The sequence below is a fragment of the Sprattus sprattus genome (genome assembly GCF_963457725.1).
Source record: "Sprattus sprattus genome assembly, chromosome: 16".
Taxonomy (NCBI): domain Eukaryota; kingdom Metazoa; phylum Chordata; class Actinopteri; order Clupeiformes; family Clupeidae; genus Sprattus; species Sprattus sprattus.
Window position 1 is genome coordinate 24178084 of NC_137914.1, and position 23439 is coordinate 24201522.

Sequence of the window (23439 nt, forward strand, 5' to 3'; positions counted from 1 at the left end):
GCGAGATCTGGACGTCCATCCAAGTCACAATGTGTTGATACAGGACAGACCTTTGCAAGAGGTAACGTGAAAGTGAATTCCACGGGGTGATCAAATTGAGGAAGTTGCGTTTCTACTGGTGGTCTTGAGCTTGTAAGAAAACGCTTGTTGAGAAACGGAGTTTTCTGATAAATTCAGCTTGGTAGTTAACGTTAGCTATTTGACTTTCTAGCTAGGGTAACTAGCATGGCTATGACTAATAACGCTATACATTAGACTCGGATTTCACACCTACATTCCAAGTGATATTGGTTAAAGTTTGGCAAGCTAATTGTCTGGCAAGTTCGGATAGCGAACTAAGCTCTTCCTGTCCTCCGGTGGCTGTATAATTGCAGTTAGCATGCTGACATTAATGTTAACGCTAGCTGGCTGTCGGAGATGATGACGGCCAAATTAGCGAATGTAAGGTACAGCTGTGACAGGATGAAGAAGCTATCATATGTTAGGTAGTCCGGTAAATCGTAATTATGACATATGACAATTCAACAGCTTTAACTCTCAGAAATGGAGATAAATCTACTACGTTTCGTTACATTTGCTTCCTACTCCTCAACGCCATCTCCACGTTAGTGAGCTAGGTACCTAGCTATGATGTGTAATGTTAGCTATCTAGCTCTGCCACTTCGTTGGCGACAGCTTGCCGAAGAGGGAACTCTTTTTTTTTTTTTTAGCTTGTAATTTGCTTTTGCTACAGACGGCAGACATACCCAGAGACATTATACGAACTCAGGCCTACTAGAGACATTGTGTACATATCAATTCCTTATTTGTCCAACCCCTACCTCCCTTTCGTTAGGTACTACCCGCTGATAAAATGGTGAAGGGAACAAGGAATGTTGCAAAGAAGGATGGAGGAATCAAGGACAAACGTACGTGACGAATTAGATGTGCCTTCTCACTGACGCGTTCCTTTTAAGAAAAGTCAGTTGCTGATGAAACAGCAGCATCACCTCCTGCTAGACTTAACGGACCTGTGGTTCTATACAGTATAGTCTATGTTAAGGACTTCAACATAAATCCACTGTTTATAGTTGTCATCGTAAAGGCACCAAATAAACATTTGGCTTGTTTCAATGATTAGGACCATTGTAGGACTGATGTGCTAAATATTGACATCATAATTACCTACCATACTGCAGCTGTTCAAATGTGCTAAAGCACGGATAAATCTCCATTAACGAATCCTCCTCATGATACTTTTTTTGTTCTCGTGACAGGATACGAATGTATTTTTTTAAACACGATACTGAAGACAACACAATCATCTATGTTGCGTTGGCACATTTGATTCGTAATTGAAGCATATGAAGGTCTTTCCTTGGTTTGACTGATTATTTATTTTCGTTCATATTCAGCTACTTTGTATTTTAAAATGTAGATTGACAGATGTGAAGAATGGGGAGGGGAATTCGAGTTTAAACGCTTTCATGTAGGATGCTCCTCTGCTTCCTCCCTTAACTTACTCCTCTCCTGGTTTCTCGGTTCCTCTGACAGTATTTAATGAAATGGCACGTCAGTAATGATGTCTGACTCTTAATGATTTCTGAGGCACAAGCTGGAGGAAGCATGCATTGGAATGTACCTATTACAGGAGGGCCTACATACATTCTAGGGGGCTGGTCAGCCAACTGTGTAGTGACACCATATTTTAAGTTCTGATGTTTCAAACTTTTCCATTGACCCATCACCGCTCATGATCAGGCCTATAACGGTAGTATCCTCAGAGAAATAAATGGAATCATCACAGCTAATGATCAGGCCTATTACAGTAGTATCCTCAGTTAACTAATGATCAGGACTATAACGGTAGTATCCTCGGTGAACTAAATGGTGAAGTCGCTCAAATGGGAGGCAATACATTGATGGTCTTGGCATGCTGTTTTTAGGGCGTCCAGTGTCTATAATAGCTTTCTATCTGTCTTTCTTTTTTTTGCATTGATATCAGACTTTTGTCTGCCAGTGACCATGACCAATGGTCAAGTCCATTATTCAGTTACAGTGTGTGAGTAGTTTAGCTCAACGGTAAGGAATGTGCTGAAGGCTGAACTGATCAGTGAATGTTAATGCAACATGAGTAGCCTATTTTCTCCTCTAGATGAAGAAGGGCTTTCAATGTGGATATGATATCTTCAGTTGACCCTCATTGGCTTGTATTCACTCTGCCGAAAATAAAATTGTGCTAAAGGATTTTCCAATGATAAATGAGCCTTTCATCATGATGTATTGTGATTAGCTAATAGCTACCATAATGTACCACAGGAAGACAAGAGTTGCAGAGAATGCCTAGATATTTAATTACAATCTGCTGTTTCCATTTATAAAAATAATAACATTAACAATGTGAGTACTATATTTCTGACCACTTTAATGTTGGTGTAATTTAAAGAAATTAGATTTTCTTTTAACTCTTTCATTCTTAACCTTTTTAACATAACACTTGGCCATATTGCCCAGTTCTAACTTGGATAAAAGTAAATTGATATTTTTGCTGGTACATGCTGATGATATCTCTCTCCTTGTCTATAGTGTGCCGAGTCCCCTGCCTCTAGCTAGATTTTGGAGGCTCCCAGTGATGTGCCATGGGGTACGACGTCACCAGGTTTCAAGGGGAGGTGGATGAGGACCTGCTGTGTCCAATCTGCAGTGGGGTGCTGGAGGAGCCTGTGCAGGTTGGAATCATGCAAAACACTAAATTCCCTTACTGTGGCAACTCCTTGTTTCCACTGTTGTGTTCATGAATGAGTAATCACTGGCTAGATATTGTATCTATAATATCTATAGCTATGTATGCATTTAGGCTGAAGTGTTGGTTACAAATTTGAACCAGGTCCACTTATTGAAAAGCAGGGAATTGTTAGAATAAAGTCCCTATTCATATTGTTTTTTTCTTTAAGGGTTACCATTGATCTCCCTTTTACTTTTGGTTGCCTTTTCAGTGACATCGTGCTGTACAAGCTGTTACATTTTCAAAGGGTTTTGTAACAAAAACTAAATTGCTTAACAAAACATTTCACAGTGGACCTTTTTTTTAGGTAAAAATGAAATCATAGTTTTACACAGTTGACCTTTAATGGTGCAAGTATACCTTTTAACTAACAAACAGGTTGTTGACCATAACAGCAACCTAATGATCTTGAAAATGTAAAGTTTTTTTTTGTAATTTAGACTACATTGAAATGGTGAAGTATATCCTGAGGTTGCATGGGAGTTTGGTTTGAGCTGTCTTTAATTCTGACATAGCTTTGACACATGATGAGCTTATTGTATCTAGCTACACAAACTACGTTTAGGAAACAAAGTGTTTGCTGTGTGGGAGCTTTGAGTTTTCTCTCTGAGTGCAGAGCTGCTGAACGCCAATGTCTGTCAATATAGTCAAGTCTATGTGACGGAAATAGGCCAGTGATACAGTGTTAAGAAAAAGGATGGTTAAACCCTGCCTATGTGAACCACAACTAACAGTAACTCATATGGTGTGGTGAAGCCAACTACTTAATAACTTCACAGTTTAATTCAATTTTATTTTATTTAGCGCCAAAACAATACAATTGCCTCAAGACGCTTTACAGAGCCAAGGCGCTCTACAGAGCCCAGGCGCTTTACAGTTGACGTGCTAGCTATATGCTCAATTACCAGTCCGTGATAAGGGAGAGGGGTTTTCTCCTTTATTAGCAGCCAGCTCTGTCTGTGAGGCTCACTGAAGCCTGCATAGCCTGGCACAAAGTTAACCCCCAGGAGTATGGGCAGCTTTTTGTTATTTTGTTATTCAAAATGATGTTATTATGGCTAAAGATTAATATATTATCCTTTTAGGCTGTTTGAGTTCTTTCCTTCCTTTCTTCTCATCCTCTCTTCCTCTCTGCTTCTCATCTCCAGGCCCCTCATTGTGAGCATGCCTTCTGTAATGCCTGCATCACACAGTGGTTTGCCCAGCAGCAGATTTGCCCAGTTGATCGTACGGTGGTGACGCTTGCCCACCTGCGTCCAGTGCCGCGGATCATGCGAAACATGCTGTCCAAGCTGCAGATCACGTGTGATAATGCCAGCTTTGGCTGCACCGCAACGCTGCGCTTGGATCAGCTGCAGTCGCACCTGAAGGACTGTGAGCACAACCCTAAGAGACCAGTCACCTGTGAAGCAGGCTGTGGGTGAGTACAGCATACTGATCTAGGGTCAGTGTAAAGTGTTTTAGCTGTGTTCGTAAAAGATTGTTATTCATGACTGCTCAATGAAGAGTTTGATATGAGGGTTGCTCTAAACATCTATTGTTAAAACATTAAAATATTTAGGAAGTCGAAGAAATTTTGCGTATATGCTGCCACAAGTCAACACATTAATGCTTTCCCTTTGGGCAACTGCTAGCCTAGCCTAAACTTCGGTTACGGTTGGGATTTTTTGACAGCCAAATTAAAACAAAATATGCTGGTTATGGAGATGGAGTGCTAAACCAGGGCTTTCAGATTTATTTGGTAAATATAATGTAATAAGGCTAGGTGATTGGACCACACCAACTGCAAATGGCCCAGCTGTAAAGAGAAACAAGTCAAATCTATCTGAAGAGGGGGCCCCCCATAGATATCTATAATAAAGGCTAGATATCCTGCCTGTGTTTCTGGCCGACGGAGTCGAATGTCCGCACATTTCGGCCATTTTGACGACAGTATAGATCACTCCCCCTTAACATTGTGTTGGTAGTGGTACTTTTTAAATAACCAGAACTTGCTCAATTTTCAACCGATTTTCAAACGGGTTGGTTTGTTATAAACGTAAGATATTTCTTTTGGCACTACATACTTATGAAGAATTATAAACATGGGTTTTCATATGAAAATAACATTGACAGGTCTCTGACAGGTCTCGTTTCAAAGGAGTGTTCAATAGAGCAGGTTGCACAAAATGCTGGCATCTTCATTGGCAATAAATTCAGCAATTTCCTCTTGAAATCATAATGTAAGATGTTTAACAAACCAACCCGATTGGAAATCATGTGCAACTTCAGTTTATGTGCAACTTAAGTTATATTGAAAAGAAAGAACAATTACTCGCCAATTGATGTAAAATCACTGATACACAATAGCCGTGATACACAATTAAGCTGCACATTTCAACATGTTCAAGCATCCAGAATTATTACCAAGGTAATGACGATTGTAAATCAAGTCATTTGTAAATCCGTCAAAATTTCCGCGAGATAAGAGTGTAAACGATTGTGAAGATCACTGACGTTACCGAACGTACCACTGATCCCTACCGGAAGCATACTGTCCTCAAAATGGCCTCCTGTGCGGACATTCAAGAGTCCGCCATAATCCATCTAGCCTTTATCTAAGATATCTATGGGGCCCCCTCCCCGGTCACAGGGTCATAGGGTCACAGGGTCATAGGGTCACAGGTCATAACCGGTGAGAAGGCACACAGCAAGGCAGAGGTGGAGAGGTGGAGACGTGGAGACATGTCATCAATGGGGTATTGGAGCATGAGTAATGCCAGGCTATGGTGCTCTAGTCTCATAATGAGTGCTAAAGTCTTATCTCATATGCTTGATAATTACTAGTAAAGCTTGGGAAGTGACATGTTTGGCAGGCAGTACTGCCTTATAGAGCAGTAAAACAAGGCTTTGCCTGTAACTTACTCCAATCTTAAACATCCTGACAAATGGACTGTCCTCCCAAACACACACATTTACAGTTACATTTACATTTAGTCATTTAGCAGACGCTTTTGTTCAAAGTGACGTACAAGGGAGAAAACAGTCAAGCTAAGAGCATTAAAAACCTGGTGTAACAATAAATACTGCTTTTTTTTTTTTTTCAAAAAAAGATAGAAAGCGACATAGAAAGAAAGAATAAAAAAGAAGTGCGGGCCTGTTACTGCTTAAGTGCAGGTTAAGCCAGGGTGCCAGTTAGGAAGGGAGGTGCTCTCTGAAGAGTTGGGTCTTCAAGAGCTTCTTAAAGGTAGAGAGGGACGCCCCTGCTCTGGTAGTGCTAGGCAGGTCGTTCCACCAACGTGGAACTACAACTGAGAATAGTCTGGATTGGCTTGCTTGCACCAGGGGCAGTGCCAGACGACGCTCACTGGATGAGCGCAGCGTCCTGGGTGTAACATTTGCCCTTACAAGAGCATTTAGGTAGTTGGGAGCAGACCCAGTAAGCACTTTGTAGGCAAGCATAAGTGACTTGAATTTGATGCGAGCAGCTATCGGTAGCCAGTGGAGCTCAGTGAGTAGCGGGGTGACATGTGCCCTCTTTGGTTGGTTGAACACCAGACGCGCCGCCGCGTTCTGGATCATCTGTAGTGGTTTTACCACGCATGCCGGCAGGCCCGTTTGGAGGGCGTTGCAGTAGTCGAGGCGGGAACTCACCAAGGTTTGCACCAGCAGCTGGGTGGCATACTGGGTTAGGAACGGCCTGATTTTGTGGATGTTGTAAAGCGCAAAGCGGCATGACCTCGCGACAGAGGCGATGTGGGCTGTGAAGGTTAGTTGGTCGTCAATAATGACCCAGAGGTTTCTTGCTGTTTTGGATGGAGCCAGAGATAAAGAGTCAGTGTTGATGTTGATGTTGTGGTGGATGAACTGTTTGGCTGGGAAGACCATCAGTTCTGTTTTGGCCAGGTTCAGCTGAAGGTGGTGGTTTTTCATCCATGTGGATATATCAGCAAGACAGTCTGAGATCCGTGCCGAAACAGTGTTGTTCTCAGGAGGGAAGGACAGAACCAGTTGAGTATCATCGGCATAACAGTGGTAGGAAAAACCATGCGAGCGGATGATGGGGCCCAGCGAGGTGGTGTAGATGGCAAAGAGAAGTGGTCCCATTACCGACCCCTGGGGCACCCCAGTGGTGAGGTGGTGGGGTACAGATAGATGACCTTGCCATGACACCTTGAATGAGCGCCCAGAGAGGTACGATTCAAACCAGGAGTGCGCCTTGCCTGAGATGCCCATACTTGATAGTATGGACAGAAGGATGCGGTGGTTGACTGTATCAAACGCAGCTGATAGGTCAAGCAGAACGAGAACTGAGGATTGAGCTGCTGCTCTAGCTGTTTTTAAGGCCTCTGTCACAGATAGCAGGGCTGTTTCGGTGGAGTGACCGCTTTTGAATCCAGACTGGTTTGGATCGAGGAGATTGTTTGTTGACAGGAACTCTGTGACCTGTTTGGAGGCATATACACGCATGGCTTTCTATTGGTGTGTTTGACTAGTTGTGCACGTACAAAAATACCCAGAGACACTTGTTGACACACACAAGAACTTGCGCGCACACACACACACACACACACACTTTCACAAACAATAGTGGGAGGAATTGTTGGAGCTGAATTAGTTTTTTTGTTAGTTCAGAAATGGTGTTGAAGAGAAACCTTGCTCTTTTTTTTTTTTTTTTTTTTCGATCAATGAAGAATATTAGAACGCTTACGGGTATATACAGTGGGGGAAAAAAGTATTTAGTCAGTCTCCAATTGTGCAAGTTCTCCCACTTAAAAAGATGGGAGAGGCCTGTCATTTTCATCATAGGTAAACCGCAACTATGAGAGACGAAATGTGAAAACAAAATCCAGAAAATCGTGCAGACTTTTTGACACAGGATGATGTATGGCTGATAACCGCTTGCCGAGAGCGTGGTGCCCAAATGGCCTCTCGTCTACAGAGGCGCACCAGATGCAACCAGGCCATACACATTAAGTTTTCGTCTGTTCTTGGATTCCTGGCTAAAGGAACGTTCCGACGAGAAATTGGAGACCAGTCGAGCAATCATTAAGCAGAATTTTGCCCGATGTTCTATCGCAGTATTATCCCCCTATATGCCCGCAATTTATTAGATTTCCATACAGTGCCCAGGAACAGCAAAATGTGAAAGAGGATTTCCTGCGTGAAACAGGGTTCCCAATGTATGAGTTCATCTCAATACTTTGTTATATACCCTTTGTTGGCAATGACAGAGGTCAAACATTTTCTGTAAGTCTTCACAAGCTTTACACACACTGTTGCTGGTATTTTGGCCCATTCCTCCATGCAGATCTCCTCTAGAGCAGTGACGTTTTGGGGCTGTCCCTGGGCAACATGAACTTTCAACTCCCTCCACAGATTTTCTATGGGGTTGAGATCTGGAAACTGGCTTGGCCACTCCAGGACCTTGAAATGCTTCTTACGAAGCCACTCCTTCGTTGCCCGTGCGGTGTGTTTGGGATCATTGTCATGCTGAAAGACCCAGCCACGTTTCATCTTCAATGCCCTTGCTGATGGAAGGAGGTTTTCACTCAAAATCTCAGTCGTCCTGGTCCCCTTGCAGAAAAACCCCAGAGCATGATTTTTCCACCCCCATGCTTCACAGTAGGCATGGTGTTCTTTGGATGCAACTCTGCATTCTTTCTCCTCCAAACACGACGAGTTGAGTCTTTACCGAAAAGTTCTATTTTGGTTTCATCTGACCATATGACATTCTCCCAATCCTCTTTTGGATCATCCAAATGCTCTCTAGCAAACTTCAGACGGCATATACTGGCTAAAGCAGGGGGACACGTTTGGCACTGCAGGATTTGAGTCCCTGGCAGCGTAGTGTGTTACTTATGGTAGCGTTTGTTACTTTGGTCCCAGCTCTCTGCAGGTCATTCACTAGGTCCCCTCGTGTGGTTCTAGGATTTTTGTTCACCGTGCTTGTGATCATTTTGGCCCCACGGGGTGAGATCTGGCGTGGAGCCCCAGATTGAGGGAGATTATCAGTGGTCTTGTATGTCTTCCATTTTCTAATAATTGCTCCCACAGTTGATTTCTTCACACCAAGCTGCTTACCTGTTGCAGATTCAGTCTTTGGTCTTGGCCATAGTGGAGTTTGGAGTGTGACTGTTTGAGGTTGTGGACAGGTGTTTTTTTTTTTTTTACTGATAGCGAGTTCAAACTAGGGCTATGAAATGATAAAACATTTTAATCAAATTAATCACAGGTTTCTGTGGATGAATCATGATTAATCACATATTACCAATTTTGTCTGTATATTTTTGTGAGAACAAAAAGATTTAAGACATAAGACGGATATATACATTTAACATGTTTTCTTTTTTTTATTCATAAAAAACTAAAACAATGGTACTGCAACTCTTTATTAATAATAATAATAATAATTCATTTGATTTGTAACGCATTCTTCATTCAGAAGAACTGTCTTTAGCAGTTATCTTTGCTATTCCATATGGAACATAAATATGTCTTCATCCTAAACAGAATTCTGGCTGCTTAGCTATTGTATGGTTGAATAAAAAAAATGTCTCATCTTTTTAAATCAAACTGAAATTGTTTTGGCTTCCTAGCCATTGTTTTTATGGATGGTTGAAAATGTTTCTCTTTTTTGTATGATTTTTTCCATGACACAATCTAATGGCTCGAAAGGCCCTCTTAGCTAGTCTTCCTTTCGCCAGCTGGTGAGGCAAACTAACTTGTTCACATTCTCTAACTGTAAAGCTGACCGCTTCTTTTGCACAATGTGTCCTGCGACTGACTGTCTTTCACACGGCACCGTGGATGAAGGAGTGGCTAGATATTTGCGAGCCCTTGCAGCTAGCTATCTAGCGAACTATGCTAACTAATCAATCTAGTAGAGAGAACATCCCCAAACAGTTATGGTTCATGTCAACTAGTATTATTACACTACTAGTACATAACTATTCTCTCCAACAAATTTGTTAATATTAAAATCAAAATGTTAATGTTACCGTCAGGGACGTGCACAGGAGTGGGCTAAGGTTGCTCGGGCAACTGCCCGTTTGCCCCCAGGCTGAAGTTGCCCCTCCGAAGGAAATATATATATTTGCGATCAGGGGACGGGGGCGTGGCAGCAACGATTAGTGAGAGTTCAAAAGGATATTGGCAAAATTTGCGGCGGTTAGTGAGCTTATTTTAATCTATGTAGCATTTTGTGAATGGGCAACCTAGTTCCGAATTCCCAAGGTATGCATAAGGCAGAACCTGAGAGCAATAACCTGCTGATCTGATACACAGCCATAGCATTACATCAGGATCATCAATTTACATACAAGCAACTTATGACTACAATGGCTGAAATACTTTCAGCCACAAGCACGCCCATCCCTTGAACAATAACGTTACTAGCAGCTATCTTGCTCCCCTAAGTTTTTGATTGAGACTTGTATGCTTTTGCTTCAATTATTGTTGTCACCTTCGTTGTTGATCTTAATGTTTTGGATATATCCTCCACTGCATATTGCAGTCGCTTTTGCCTTGATCCGGAGGACATCACGGAGATATTACTCCAAAAAGAGTCACTCACACAGACAGATGTAGCACTTGCCCCTGTCCTCGCCATGCTTTTGGGTTGAGTCCTGGGAGTTTTGTCGACGTAGCAACAGTAACTAAGGCGGTGGGGCTTTTGAAGACTGTCAGTTGTGAAGATTATTCTGCACATGCGTTAAATGCGTTAAAAAAATGAACGCATTAATCCTGAATTTTAATCATAACGCGTTAACGCGTTATTTTTCACAGCTCTATTTCAAACAGGTGCCATTAGTACAGGTAACAAGTGGAGGACAGAGGAGTGTCTTAAAGAAGAAGTTACAGGTCTGTGAGAGCCAGAAATCTTGCTTGTTTGTAGGTGACCAAATACTTATTTTCCACCTTAATTTGCAAATACATTCTTAAAAAGTCATTTTTCTTGATTTTTTTATTTTTTTATTTTGTCTCTCATAGTTGAGGTATACCTATAATGAAAATGACAGGCATCTCCTATCTTTTTAAGTGGGAGAACTTGCACAATTGGTGGCTGACTAAATACTTTTTTGCCCCACTGTACCCAATATAGTACATAAGTTTGATAGTTAAATACAAGCACCAGGAAAGTGTTGAACTGCAGTGGGTAGGAACTTAAACCTAGCTCAGTATTGAAAGTAGCTCTGATGTGTTGTTGAATGTGGCCATTTCTGTGCAGTGCAGATCTGAGGAACAGGTTGCCCCTTCTTTTCTACTTGCATGGTTTGCGTGTTGTCTTCGTAATTCATTGCTTTGCTTGCTCCCGTTGTAGAGTTAGCTAGCAGACTGTGTTGCAGCTGCTAGTGCAGAACCTGCGAGGGAGAGAGAGAAAATGGTAGCTACGCTGCAACAGTTAGGAGGGAGAGGTCTGCTGTCCTGTGAGCTCAGGGAGAAAGAGAGAAGTCTGTAGGGGACTTGGGCTCTTGGGCACTAGGTCAGGGGGCGTAGTTAGGGTGACATCAGATAACAGTAATTGATTGGAAATTAGGTTTTGACCATTTACGTCTTGGTATACCAACAACACAATGAGCAAATACATCTGTGGAGTTCCAGCTGTACCTACACAAGATTTAATGATGTGTGAAATGCTGTTGTGTTTCTAGTGAACATTCTCCCATGTGACCTTGTTCCACCTGAAAACAGAAACAAACCACCAAGTTACCAAGTTACCTTGTGACCTTGTTAGGTCCAGTGTGCCCTCCAGGCAGAATTGGACACTTTTGGATGAAATCTCCACTTTGTTGATAGTCTGGTGCATGGAATAACCTTTTTAGATGCGTCCGGCATCTCTATAAGAGGGTATGTCCGTCCGTCTGTCGGTCGGTCTGTCTGAAACGCATTCTTCCAATTGTAATTCCCTCCTGTGTCCACAAGGTGGCAGAGTTGAGTTGACGCATCTTGTTGTCCGCTCGGACTTGTTTCATGGAATACAAGTTTCTTGAGAGACATTGTTTGAGCCAGTTTTAAACCAAGAATTGCAAACGAATGAAGAACTTTACCGCCTTTATTGAGCAGATGATGGCGTTTTTGGTATGCTAACCCAATGATAAAAATTGCCTTTGTAACCAATTTGATTGATTAATTAAAGAGTTAAGAGAGTTAATCTATTGGACACCTGTGATGGTTGATGAGAATAAGGCTTTTCAGCTTTAATTAATTCATTTTAAATCCAGTTTCTAGAAGTAGTAGACCTTTGCAACCTTAGCAAGGTCTACTCCATACCTTAGTGCAAATGTGTGCACACTTCCAGATGATTCCAAACTGTGCATTGTTCCTGTGTTCCATTTCTTTCTATCTACCTCATGTGTCATGCATCAATTGTGCCTGATTTGTGTAGGCTGGAGATGCCTAAAGATGAGATGCATGGTCACAACTGCATCAGACACCTGCGCAGTGTAGTGCAGCTGCAACAGGGCAAGATAGGGGAGCTGGAGAAGACCGCTGCAGAGCACAAGCATCAGTTGGCTGAACAGGTAAGGCTTATACTGTTATATGTTATAATGTTGAATTGTGCATTATTCTTTATTTTAAGTTGTTAAAACTATTTCTAATTGTAATAATTAAGAATGCATCAGATGCAACTCCCTGTGTGATGCACTCAAATGCAGCCATATTGTGATGCATACTGGTTCAACACAGCTCAGTGTGATCGAAAACAGGTCGATGTTATGTCATTGAATATAGTGCAAATCATTTGATTTCTTTGTTTTGGTTCCTGAGCAAACATAAAATCATAAATTCATATATTCAAACATTAATCATAAATAAAGAGATATTTTACCTTAGAAACTATTTGTTTCTATTTATTTATAATATTTAGTTCTATATTACTGTACCTTAGTACTCAAGCATTTAATTTAGGCCATTTCCTTTTGACCACTAAAATACTTAAAATTGTCTCAAGGCGCTTTACAGAACCCCCCTAGAGCAAGCACAATAACGACGGGGGCAAGGATAAACTCCCTGTTAACATGAAGAAACCTTGAACTCCATCTGCTTGGAGCCAGTCGGGTAGAGATAGAAAAAAGGGGGCTTGTGGCAGAAGGGGAAGGGAGACCATGATAAACATGGCAGAGTATGGGGTAGAATAAGTGCATGACAGTGTGGTGGGGGTGGGGAGGTGTAGGCCAACATGCGCTGTCTGTAGCCCACTGCTGCTTTAGACAACGACATGGCTGCCCGGAAGTATGAAGTGTAGTGTGACAGGTGCCAGGTTTTTGATGCGTTCCTTCATGACTTTAGGATGTACGAAATAGGAATGGCCTGTTTCACAAACAGGTTTTTCAGAAGTTCTTTGTAATGCAAAAGAGAAATCGTATTTCTGATAAAAGAAAATATAAACTTGGACCTTATCTTCAACTTAAGGCACAACATCTTTGCTATTAGTTAATGCAGGACTTTCTGGTAAGCACTGGTTGAACTCTACCTGTGACTATGGGTGGCAGAGCAAACCAATACTCATGAAAATATATCCAAACGTAAGTCACATCAAGTGTCCCAAAACCATTTGGAAATATGTTAATGTGTAGGGAGACCAAAGTTGAACTTCTTGATCCTAATTCCAAAAGGTAAAATCACAGAAAGAACAACATACCCAGTGATCATGCTTAAGGTCTACATTTTTAAAGCCAGAACTGGCTCTTTAGTTTCAGAAACCCAAAGTATTCATCCGAACCAGCTTCAGCAAAAAATTATCAATGTTTTGCAATGGTCCAGTCTGGATCCAGTTGAAAATCTATGGAGAGGCCTCCCCCCAATTTCATGGATCAACAACTTTTGAGAGAGGGAAAGGATTGGCAAGATTGGCTCACCCAAAAGAACTGTAACCAAAAGGTGCACCAACAAAGTATTAATTTAGGAGGTTGCACACTCCAACAGGGTCAGCCAAATCATACATTTACATTATTATTATTATTATTATTATTATTATTTTAATAAAGGTGCTTTGTGCTTCACTTGGCTAAAAAAGGCTAAAAATGCAACAATCTTTCTCCTCATCTTGCAAATGGATTACTGTAATTGTACTGTTTTCATAAGTGTTTAGTTGCTAAAGTGCCACAGGTTTTGAGTGACACTGGAACCCCTACATGAAATGTACCGTAATCTGTCAACTGTCCTAACAATCATCCCTCTTTTCCATCGACATTGCCTGCCTCCTGGTCACACCATTACTTGCCTCCGGCTGTGAATTTGTTTGTTTGAATCATTGTAAATCACAGAAGTTGAAGGTCACATTCATTGAAATCATCAGTTAAAATGTCAGTAAATTCTGACCATTTGAGCATTGTGCCCCTCAGAAACGAGATATCCAGCTCCTGAAGGCCTACATGAGGGCCATCCGCAGTGCCAACCCTAACATGCAGAACCTGGAGGAGAGCATCGAGTACAATGAGATCCTGGAGTAAGTGAGCTGTGTTTCCACCCATGCCTTATGACTGCTCCATAATGTAGGACCCAGGGATGTTGGTGATGCCCAAATCATGGACAGAGAGGCAGAATTTTGTTGTAAAAATGGAATTTGTGGTTTAACACAGCATATGACTATAGTCATAGCCAAATAACTTATTAAGAGTTTAGTTTTAAACCTAATATAGGTTATACATTTGCAAACACACAAACTGATGCATGTCCATGTATTTCAAATAGAACAGATTACCCCCAGTGCATACCTTGGGTCAGCACAGATCCCTCGATTGATCAAACGACTCACCTTGTGTTGGTCCAGTGTGTGTCCTCAGATGATCTGATATGGTGTATGAATGTAGTAGTGCTAATGATAATTATAATAACAACTAGGGGGAACCCCAAAAACTTTATTGAAAAAACTGTTTCGACTGCAGGCCACATCACCCACGTATTGTACATGCAATGTCAATGGGTCTTGCCAAACTACTTGACCAATAGCCCTTACATTTGAAATAAAGTATTATTATCTAGCTGTAGAGCACTGAGATGGCCTTGGTCAAAGTTCGGAATAACCTACTCAATGCATCTGATAATGTATGCTTTCTTTAAGACCTTAGTGCTGCTTTAGATCCTCATATTACTGTATCACTATGTCACACTTTGATTTTTGAATCAAAGACTGTGCCCTAGCCTGGCTTAGGTCTTACCTCTTTGACCCTTTTCAGTTTGTACATGTCCACAATGAAACATTCAGCCTTACAAAAGCATGTTATGGAGTTCCCCAGAGCTGAGTGCTAGGATGGAAACGGGATTAGCCGAAAACGGGCACATTTTTTTTGACTGATCTGTCTTTTTTTATACACGAACACAGCGTTTTGGGACCCCAAATCCGGTTATTTTTGGAACCAAGCTCCAGAGTGGATACTTTTCAAAACCCCCTCATATGCATTTTCATGTATAGAAACGACCCACACATTCTGTGACACGATGATTTCATTGCCCTACGTGAACACCCCACCTCAGCCTTAACCCCTAACCCTGCTGTGTCACTTCATTACAGCAAGTTTGTACATATGGCGCACATGCTTTATGCGCATGCTCCATGTCTTCTTCTCCGTTTTCTTCAGTTGTCTGTAGCAATGTTACATCACCAACCAGCATGTCAGATAAACAACAGTGTTTTCAGCCACTTCAGTGTTTCCATGTGTACGCAGACATTTATTGACACAACGTCCAGTTTACGAGATAAAAAAAAAGGACCGCATCCAAAAAAGACTGGATTTGTTAAAACGTTGGAATCCTGTATACACAGCCTAAGGCCGAATCTCGATTCTTCCACTTGCCCCTTTGTCTTTGTCTTTGTCTTAACCCTAGCACTTGCAAGTGTAAGGGCCAAGGGCTGAAAACTTTCCCCTATGAAATGAGACGCCACTCGGTTTCGGATACGTCACTTGGCGTCCCTGGATAATACAGGATGGTACATGTAAAGCACAGGTCGATGTCTTCAAACAAGTGCTGTCATTCACAGATATCAAACGGAATTCGTGGATAAGTTATCTGTAGACATGCGTGACTGTATGAGCTATGAAACTAGCGATTTAAAAAAAGTTTCAATTATGGTTGCAAATATATATACGACTGTATAGAGCACAAAACTAGACTGTCGTAATTGTTTTGTGGACGGTAAAGCACGGATCGATGTCTCCAAAGCAAGTGCTGTCATTCACAGATATCAAACGTAATTCGTGGATAATAAAGTTATCTGTACACATGCATGGAGTCAGGCTAGTCCTAGCAAGCTACCATATAATCCAATGAAGTGGTGGCATACGCGTTAGCTGTAACCTTAAACTACTGTTTGAAAGCTTCAGTTAAGACCTACAATACTATGCATCGTTCGTGTTGCACATTTCAGATCAAACCGAGTCATTATAAACATATAAAAAGTTGTGTAGATAGCTTTATTCATGTAAAATATTCCTCACTTCAAGCAGCCATTTTTTTTTGGAAAATTCCCGAGCTGGTTTCGCTGTGTGCTCTGGGATAGCCCTTTTAGGAGCAAGTAAGGTCTCGGATCATCTTAACTCCAAGGGCCATATAGCCCTCAATCTTATCCCTTAATCTTGATCAAATTGGATATTGAGACACCACTAGCTCTCACATGAACGCGCAACTTCAAGGGTAAGGGGGAAGATAAGGGGCAAGGGGAAGAATTGAGATTGGGCCATCGATCCGTGCTTTACAAGTCTAATTAAGAGGCAAAAATACAAATGAATATGAGATTCATTGGATTATTGATTATTATCAATCATTATTAATTCTGATATTTAATCCTGATTTGCAACTCTTTTACACCAGTACGAACATCCAACACTAGTGTCATATCTTGGTGTAACTACTGAACAGACAGTGGTGACTGGTGGTGGAAACAGGGTTGGAAGCATAACTTTGTGGACCACAGAAAGCTAGGGCAATCTTGGGTCATGCTCTCCTGGAAGAAAAAAAAAGCTCTTAAATGGTGATGACTTGTTCATTTGGGGAGAGACATTAAGACTAGAATTAAAGAAACTAACCTTTATCAGATTCAAGGCATTGCATGCATTACATGATAATGCTCCTACTCATAATTGTCAAATGGCTGTAGAAAATACTGGAATCGTCACCCATGCTAAATATGGTTTGGGCAACATGAACAGTATTCCATTCTCTACCCCTGCATTACACATACAAACTAATGAATAAAGTACATGCCAATTGAGTTTATTCAATAAAATGAAAAAAGAATAAAGTAAGATATTTACTAAGGTAAAGTAGGCCTGATATCCAACAAGCGAACTCGACCCCTTCCTTCTCTCTCTCTAGTTTGTACACAGTCCTGGCTCTGTAAATGGGAAACGGAGACACACAGGTGTTATTTTATGGCAAAACAATTGTCGGTCACATGATGAGTAGTGTGTGTTACGAAATGACTTCCTGCACACAAAATTCCACCATCGCTTTCCACTGTTGCATTGTTTGCCATGTGTGGCTAATGGCCTTTAGAGTAACTGAATGCCTTCCCCACTGTTTTGTTCTGATCCAAAGGTATTAGCAAGGCTTATGAAATACCCTTATGTCTAGGATACGTCACAAGTTGAGTCGTGAGGTGCCTTCATGATTTTTTTTTTTAAGTAATTCTTGTAAAAAAAAAAAAAAAAAAAAAAATGTTGATCTATTTAATGAGCTTTCATGTATGCTAAAGATGCAAAACATTATGTACATAAGGAATGGGTTTAAAGTTATGAACCGCTCTGACTATCTGATTTGTAATTGGACATTTGTCTACCTTTCCCCCAGATGGGTGAACTCTTTACAACCTGCACGTGTCACCCGCTGGGGAGGCATGATCTCTACCCCTGACGCCGTGCTCCAGGCGGTCATCAAGCGCTCCCTCATTGATAGCGGATGCCCACTGTCCATCGTCAATGACCTCATCGAGAACGCTCATGAGCGCAACTGGCCACAGGGCCTGGCCACGCTGGAGACCAGGCAGATGAACCGCCGCTACTATGAGAACTATGTGGCCAAGCGCATTCCTGGGAAACAAGCTGTGGTGGTGATGGCCTGTGAGAACCAACACATGGGGGAGGACATGATCCTGGAGCCAGGCCTGGTCATGATTTTTGCCCATGGGGTTGAGGAGATTTTATAGTCCTCACTCAGTGTGGAAATGGATTGGCACAGCATGGCTCCTTTTGTTTTTATTGCTCCATGGTGGCTTTGAGAAAATGCTTCTTACCGCGGTTTGGAATATTTTCGTGCCTCCCTCTATGAAGGCTTAGAAGTGGGTAAACGAGAAGACTGACTTATATGAAGGCCACCGACGTCATAGGCTCTGATAGGGAGCCCCCTCCCATTGACATATATGCCTTACAAGGACTTTTTCAAGACCGGGACCCTATTAATTGGACCAAACTCACAACCAATCCTGTTCTTTCTTGGTATTACGCAGCTTATCACAGACAATAAACCACAAAAGATCGATATCCTCTTCTCTATGTCCCATGCTGAGCACAACAGGAAGGCAGAACATGTTTTTGACCCATAATCAGATGGCCTGCTTAATGTGAAACTGCTCTGACCATAGAAGATTGAAGTATGCATCAGTCAACATTGATATGACAAGAATGTTAAATGTTGGATGTTTTTGAGCTATTTCAAAGTTTTGATTTTAGATGCTAAGGACTGGAATGAGTTGTGATGTTTCTACTGATGAGGCTCATCATCCCTCTACAATTTTTTAAGTGATGGCTTTAAGACAAGGCTGTGTGCAAGACAACTACGTGTATATGTCTGTGTGTGGATGTCCTTTTCCTGATAAAATGGTTCAGTTGTTCCACCTTTCACCCATTATTTTGTTGATGTTTGAATGGTATTCAGCCCTTAGAACTACTTTGGATATCCAATCGGTGTCTGATCTGAAGATACAATTTGGAACTCACATCTGAGGATTTTTTTTTTTTTCTTTAAAACCTCTACCAACCTTCATGCACACTTCGAGCAGACTGCAGACCCAGGACAGCATTGCCTTTTCTGTAGGGGAACTGGTCCAAGACAATCAGCTTGGACATCTCTTGGACTTGCAGTGCTTTATGTAGGTTGAGAGCTTATGTAAATATGTAGACCATGTGTTGTTCAGTTTTATGGATACCACTTCATGCATAAGCAGTACAAAGTGATGTTGGAGCTGTATCAAACATTGTTCAGAGTTTAATATTGTATTTTCTTCACTTTGCTTGGATGTGCATAGTAAACATTGAGGGGGGCCAGGGTCTAAGGTTCTGATGCAATACAGACCTTCCTTGGATCACCAGTGTATTTTAGAGTGCTGTTAAAATAAGGTTTGTCTTTTCTGTAATCATGAGAGAATGAATACCTTACCGTACTGTGTTTATTTTTGTGTGTGTCCTGGTTAAGATTGCTTTGCAGTTGCACACTCCTTCATTAGTGTTCTAGAATCTGACAAGAACTCACTGATTCAATGTTTCTGCTCTTAACTTGCTACAAGTAATGGCAGTCACTGTACAAGCCATTCCCCTTGTGTTTCCTACATCACAGTGTACTTATTGACTGCATCAACAGGAATCTTTCTTTTATTTTGAGACAGTAATATGTCAAAAAATAAAATGACTACAAGGTAGTCCTCTTGACAAAATGAGGGCAAGTCAGTTAGTATAGTTCTTTATATAGTATAACCCAGATGGGCCAAATCAATTGCATCATAGCCATTTCACCTCTGGTTTCCTCAGTTAAATGCTATACACAAGAGAACATGAAAAAAACTAAACATATCAATAGAATGTGAAGAAATAACAGTTTTGGCACACTGTCAAAGTCACCTGTGTATCTCCCATATATGATAGTATGGTCTTTACTAAAGTTAGCATAGCTAACCAGCTAGTGTTGGTTCAGCCTCTTGTTATACGTTGTACTTACCGGTATACAACTTGTACAAGATATCACTGTACAGTCACTATAGTGCAACCGGAAAGCTTGACTATATCCTGCAACATTAATTGTTGACCTATCAGCTAGCTCAAAAGCTTGAGTGCTTTAAGGTCTGTTCAAAAACTAGCAAGCTAACTTAGAATGCATGCAAACACCTTGCAAACACCACCAACAGCCCAGTTGAAACTGATAGAAGCTTTTCAACACACTATCTGGTGTCTTGGCAGTGTAGCTGGCAATGCTATGCTGTGAAAACTTTTCTTCCATTTCTGCAGGGTGTTTCAGCCTGTTATACAACTAGATAGGGCATATCCTGGATGGCTAGTGGGAAAGACACAGGTGTTTATTTGTCCTTTACAGAACCATATTCTATCAAAATGAATGTAGGGATGGTACCAAAACTAGTTGCCTATAAAACCATACCTCAAAAAGTGTCAAATTGTTGCATAGTGTTACTTTAAATTAAGACGAGGCATCTGTTTGCCTCAACTACATTGAAGTAACGTAAATATATCAATCCATGTTGATAGACACTTATGGTCGCCTAGATATCTTGCAATCATATAAATGTTTTTGCTACATGTAGCTTTAAGGCTCCGCCACATGGGCCAAACGCTTTGTTAATTGAAATTGAATGTACCAAATAACAGAATATTACTACGTAAGAAAACATAACTCCAATCCTTTTTCTTCAAAAACCAGTGCATCAAACTGATTAGGTTTCCTCCGTAAGGAGATAACCTATTGTTATTAGGTTTCCTCTGTTATTGTAGGCTTTCTTATTAGGTTTCCTCAGGTAGGAGGTAACCTATTGTTATCGTAGGTATTATTATTCTCCTGCCATGGGAGTCAATGGCAGCCCCTAGAACCATATGGTAACTTTTTGTGAAATTTGGCACACTCATTAAGGACAGTCCCTTCTTCATTCACACCAAGTTTCATGGCTCTCAATAGACCACTCTAGCGCCACCAACAGGTCAAAGTTGGACTTTTGTAACACACGCAACTTTGGAAACGTATGACCGATTTTCAAAAATGAGGTACCATTGGATTCCCTGGATCAAGACGAATTAAACACACCCTATGGCGTCAATTTCCGGTTGCATAGATTTTCCGCTACTTCCGGTTTTATCAAAAACCTTTGAAAGCCTACTCCTCCTACAATTTTTGGCAAATCTTCTTCAAAATCACCAGAGATGATCTTCAGACCTAGCCTCACAAAAGTTATCAACAGAATTTTGATCCTCACAACCGTTTGTCCGGTACAGCCACTCAAATTCAGCAGAAAAGTCGCCAAACAGGAAGTGAAGTCATATCTTGGCAAATCTTTGACAAATCAACACCAAACTTAATATGTCACTGGAAGACACTACAACATGTTGCCATGTGCAAAGGCAACTTCATATCTTAAAAAATGATTGATATAAAGCAAATTGGATACATTGTTAACGCTAAAATAATGCTTTACACATCAACAGGTCAAAAAGTGATACTCTGATTATATAAGTATATGTGAAGTTCATGTGAAGACACTTGAGAATGTTAAGTACACAAATCTGAAAAAAGTTGACTGTAAGATGAAAAGTAGATTTTTGGTGAATATTTGAAACATGCATGCTTGGCTAATTTCTAGGGTGATTTTCAATAGAAGGTCTGCTACTTTGCTCCTCCACGCGTGTCTCACACACTCAGTCTCTCTCTTGACACATGCGCGAGCAAGACACACACACCTCATTTAAGAACATTGTCTGATGACCAAACCCCCACTCACTCTTAGCTTGAAGCCATGGCCCTTGTAGATCTTCAAAGTATTGCATTTGAAATTTAATATCCCATTGGCAAGTCTGCAGCATGGATTTTTCTATACAGTGACAAATTGTCACAAAAATACATTTTTTCCTGGTCCGCAATGTTTGGAGGAAACTGCCATCGCTGCTTGCAGCTATATTTATGTTTGTTACCATAATATGCGCTAAGGGCCATGTATCCATGGTGAGTATGCACTCAAATCATGCAGACCACTTTTCTACACAGAAAGCCGTATTTATGAAAAGAGATTTTCTGGGAAAACTTGGGCGCTTTGCAGAGCCCAAGGCCTGGACCACCCCAGAATAAGCACAGGGCAAAGAAGAATGTACTTCTAAGGGGATCCATCTGCTTGAGGCCAGTAGGTAGAGGGCCAGCCACAGGGGGAACGGAAATGAGGCAGATACTTTTTGAAATGCTTCAAACAAACATCATATTGCCAAATATGGAGCAGATCTACATCAGGTCTACACACAAGTTGAGTCGTGTAAAAAAGGGAGAGAGCTGAGACATAAGGAAGGAGGCGAATCTTGGATGGGGAATCGGGGGGAATCCCTAACGATAAACATGGCAGATCATGGATGGGGAATCAGGGGAATCACTAACGCTAAAAATGGAACCAAATCTCTGATTTAGATCAACAGAACTCTTGTGGAGTTCTGATGAATTCATCAATGAACATGTAGGCTAATGGCCTGATACCACATATGTCATTAAGTTGCTTAAATATTGTTGTGCTAATATGATTCCTAATTAATGTCTTAAATCGTTATTCATCCAGATTGTTATTCATCTATCATAGTAACAGGTATGTTCAACTCAATAGACTATCAGTCTGCCCTCTGCAAATTCAGGGTTAATGCTGCTGTTTTTTGTCAAATGATTTTCTTTATATTAGTGTCTTTCTGATTGGTAGAGTAAGAGATCATACCATGATGTAAATGATGCCTCTATAAATGATGCAAGAGTCTCTTAGTTTGATAGCTTCTCTTGCTCCTATTAATGCTCTTTTGCTCTGAGGTACCTAGCCTCTGCTACAAGGGAGATACTTTACTCTTAAATTCTTAGTTTTCTGTTATATTTGTAATGCTAACTAGATGATGGTGTATCTGGAAATTGTAATAAATCTATTTTTGATTAAAAAAAAACCGACTGGAGAACAATGATAATGTCAACACGTCAAAAAGTCAACACAAAGCCTTATTTGAGCAGTTCACAGCACCATTTTTGTCATATTTTAACATGGATTCACGTGATGTCCTTTCAATGCTTGTACTGAGCATCCTACTAAGATGGCTGCCGTGTGGCGAGCCTATTAAGACTTTGAAGAGATGAAAGCCAGCATACAAAAATAATGTTCTTGCGACATTTTGAGGGCCTTGTTGTTGTCCAAGAGTAATGGGTAGGTAGGCTGGCAGTGAATATATTGTGTCTGATGCATTTTAAGCAATATGTAGCGCAAGAGTTACATGTAAATTGGCAGCAGGAAACGGAGGACTCTTTTATCAATTTATTTATCTACAGCAACAACTCACAGTGGAGAATCTATAGTGAGAGGGGGTGGGAAGATTCAGATGTAATGTTTCTTATTCCAAGAAATAAACTTGTTGCTCAAAACTGGCGTAGAAAGGTGGAGCACGTTCAGTATGTGACTCTGGAGTCAGATTCAGTCTCTGCAACACTTTCCTCAAAGTCCTCCTGAGTCTTCAACAGACTCTTTCTGTTTCTCCTAATCACTTGTCCATTCTCAGACTTTACAGTAATTGACCTGGGAGTCACCTCCTTGCCTTTCTGTTCCAGGAATTAGGATCCTCAATTCTCACATCACTTTCCCAAGGAGGCTCCAGTCTCCTGGCTGTTGTTTCATAGTGCATCTTCTATTTGAGTTTAAGTTTCATATTTTTCCTCATTTATCCCTTTTTTTTTGCTGTGCAATGTGTGGCAGT

General features: G+C 41.1%; 1 protein-coding gene across 1 annotated transcript; it reads left to right on the top strand.

Moving 5' to 3' along the window:
• LOC308376849 (E3 ubiquitin-protein ligase NRDP1) lies at positions 1 to 18587 on the top strand. The gene is made up of 6 exons (XM_080853333.1): positions 1 to 61; positions 2566 to 2708; positions 3913 to 4184; positions 12132 to 12267; positions 14092 to 14195; positions 17537 to 18587. The coding sequence occupies exons 2-6, from the start codon at positions 2619 to 2621 to the stop codon at positions 17889 to 17891; spliced, it is 957 nt and encodes a 318-aa protein (XP_080709459.1). The 5' UTR covers positions 1 to 61; positions 2566 to 2618; the 3' UTR covers positions 17892 to 18587.
• Positions 18588 to 23439: the final 4852 nt, after the last annotated feature.

Bases quoted from the DNA above. Each gene is read 5' to 3' on its own strand.
- LOC308376849 (XM_080853333.1), top strand. From the start codon at position 2,619: ATGGGGTACGACGTCACCAGGTTTCAAGGGGAGGTGGATGAGGACCTG. The intron at 2,709-3,912 runs GTTGGAATCATG...TCTCATCTCCAG, and splicing joins TGCTGGAGGAGCCTGTGCAG to GCCCCTCATTGTGAGCATGC. The intron at 12,268-14,091 runs GTAAGGCTTATA...TGTGCCCCTCAG, and splicing joins AGCATCAGTTGGCTGAACAG to AAACGAGATATCCAGCTCCT.